At 48.2% G+C, this 2,925-nt stretch overlaps 1 protein-coding gene across 1 annotated transcript; it reads right to left on the bottom strand.

Annotated features, from left to right (window-relative positions):
• Positions 1–361: 361 nt before the first annotated feature.
• Positions 362–1,306, bottom strand: LOC100717672 (olfactory receptor 10G3). Its single transcript, XM_003474332.2, has one exon. It carries the CDS (start codon positions 1,301–1,303, stop codon positions 362–364), a length of 942 nt encoding a protein of 313 aa, XP_003474380.1. The 5' UTR covers positions 1,304–1,306.
• Positions 1,307–2,925: the final 1,619 nt, after the last annotated feature.

Genomic DNA, 2,925 nt, shown 5'->3' with positions numbered 1-2,925 from the left:
AAAAGCCCATTGGATGCTTTTACTGTGCCAGTGTCTCTGGGTGCTTGAGTGGTCATCTTCTGATGTCCTCTGGGCGGCTCTAGTCTCATTTTATACTGTTGTAGCAGCAGAGAGCTGTTTATCTGGAGGAGATAACAAGGAACAGGTAGGAAATTGTATTTTACCTGAAGCTGTACTGATTTTACTGCACGCATGTGATGTGACAACTTGAAAACGAATAACAAAAAAGAAGGAGGAGGAGGAGGAGGAGGAGAAGAAGAGGAGGAGGAAGAGGAGGAAAGAGAAAAAACCCCCAGTCTGAAACCGAAGCATTAGAACGAACTGTCAATGTGAAGGTTTCCCCAGTGGGAAACAGACACTTTCAACTCTTCCTTTTAGGCCTCGGGCCTCTTAACATTCTCTTTAGCGCCATCTTTACTTCTTGGTTCCTCAGCGTGTAGATGAGGGGGTTGAGGAAGGGAGTAATGGCTGTGGGGAACAGAGCAGCCGCCCCATCCAGGGGGCTGCTGGTTTCAGGGCTCAGATAGATGAAGGCACAGGGCACATAGTACACAGTGACCACGGTTATGTGGGCTCCACAGGTTGAGAAGGCCCGGTGCCTTCCAGCAGCAGTGCGGATCCTCAGGACTGCCTGGAGGATGTGAGCATAGGAGAGGAGGATCAGGGAGAAGCAGCTGGCAACCACCACCCCGATGTCCACAAAGGTCACCAGCTCGTTGACGGTGGTGTCAGTGCAGGCCAGCGTCAAGACCGCCGGGATATCACAGAAGAAGTAATCTACCTGATTGGGCCCGCAGTAGGGCAGGCGGAAAGTCAGAAGGGCTTGAAGAGCTCCATGGAAGGAGCCAGCCACCCACGCCCCGGCCACGAGTGAGGTGCTCAGCTTAGCAGTCATGAGCACCGGGTAGTGTAGGGGCCGGCAGATTGCCAGGTACCTGTCATAGGCCATCAGAGTGTAGAGGAAGCACTGGGTGCTGCCCAGGAAGTGATAGAAATAGAGCTGGGCCACACAGCCGCCAAATGAGATGGAATTGAGACTCAAGATGAAGTTCATCATGAAGCGAGGCACGATGATGGAGGAGATGCCCATGTCGATGAGGGAGAGAACACCAAGAAAGATGTACATGGGGCGGGCGTGGAGTTGCGGGTCTGCCCAGACGGTGATCAGAATTAACAGGTTCCCCAGCTGGGTCAGGGTGTAGATCAGCAAGAAGAATGTGAAAAGGAATGTCCTTAGCCTGGGTGGGCAGGGAATTCCTGTCAGGATGAACTCAGTTAGCAGAGTGTAATTGACTCTTTCCATCTCCCCGAGAGATGTTACCTAGAGGACAGACAGGGTAGGAGTCAGCATAGGCGGGAAGGAAGCAAGGGAAACTGGAGAAACAGATTGTGGGGAGCAGGGGCAGTGGCAGGGAACTAACTTTCCTCTTCCTCCCTCCCTCCCTCCCTCCCTGCCTCCTTCCTTCCTTCCTTCCTTCCTTCCTTCCTTCCTTCCTTCCTTCCTCCCTGTCTTTTTGAGACAGAGTCTTGCTATGCAGTTCAGGCTGTATTTGAGTTTACTTTGTAGCCCAGACTGGTGTTGAACTTGTAAGGATCCTCCTGTCTCAGCCTCCCAAGTGCTGGGTTACAGGCATGTGCCACTACACCCAACTTGGAAAGTTTATTTCTCATGACCCATATAGTGAGAAACTAGTTTCCTTTAGAGGAGTTTTGGAAGTAAAGTTTTATTGAAACACTGCCATATGCTCCTTAACTTACATACGGTCTGTAGTACTTTGGAGCCATGATGGTGGAGATGAGGGTTGCATTTGGCCTGCAAAGCTAAACTATTTACAGCCTGGACTTTTAGAAAAGGTTTTGTACCCAGAGAACTTCCTCAGTAATCTTCAGAAGATAACCCACTGACTGTTGTTTAGAGCAGGTCAGGATACCCTGGAAACATTACAAAAAGGCTTTTGCTGTATTAGATACTCTCTGCCCTTTCAGACTCATGCAGAGAACACTGGTTCATTATCATCGCTGCCAGGACAAACACTTAAACAGTGGGGAATATCAGGAAGGAAACAAGAGGACTCCTTTTCCTCCTTTGTTGTAGAGAGAATGAAATAGAATTTTGGTTAAATTTGGCTAATCGTGTGTTGATTTGGCCTGTAGATCAACAAGTTTGGAACTCCTGGAGGAGAAACGGGGATTAAATAAAAGACATGGGGGAGACAAAAAGAGACGAAGGCAAGTTGATGTTAACCCAATCAAGCCTCCGGTTTATTGAGAAAATAATCACACCTTTTATAGGCTAAGGGCGGGAGCTGGGACAGGAAGAGGTTAAACAGATGAATATAACAGGGTTACCATCACATCCGGATAAGTGACGTAAGCAGAAGAGGATTATGGTTAATGTAGGCAGACGCAGTGCCCATAGGAGAGAGAGAGAGAGACATCTAGGCAGCAATGCCTGTCACTCGGCTCCCTACATCTCCTCTCTTTTTATATTATTTAATTAAGAGTATGGCAGGCCCTGTGAGGACAGCGTCTGTCTTAGGTCAAGGACCTCATTGTATGAACCCAACCAGGCTTTACCCGTCATGGGCTTGTAGAATAGTAGTTGGTCTTGTGTCTGTCTTAGGTGGCCGTTGGAATTAACATGTATGTCTTAGTTGCCCGTCTCTGACTGCCTGTCCATTGCCCCAGGGCAGTCAGGCCGCATCATCATATGGGCCACTCGTGGGAATTTTTTTTTTGTAGGTTTGTTGATCTGTTATCTCTAGCTGATGGTAGTGTACCTGAATGGGCTTTGTCATAAATGTGTTTATCCGGTTATTAATGAACATCATAATCTTTTGAAAAATATAAGACTCACAGAAATGAGAAACAATAGGTCAGCTAGGGGACCCAAAAGTGGGACTAGGTAAGGGAAAAACTCCCCCC

The sequence above is a fragment of the Cavia porcellus genome, unplaced genomic scaffold (assembly GCF_034190915.1).
Source record: "Cavia porcellus strain 051 isolate PalLab524CR breed Dunkin Hartley unplaced genomic scaffold, mCavPor4.1 scaffold_26, whole genome shotgun sequence".
NCBI classification, from domain to species: domain Eukaryota; kingdom Metazoa; phylum Chordata; class Mammalia; order Rodentia; family Caviidae; genus Cavia; species Cavia porcellus.
This window is presented reverse-complemented; position numbering and strand designations above follow the sequence as displayed.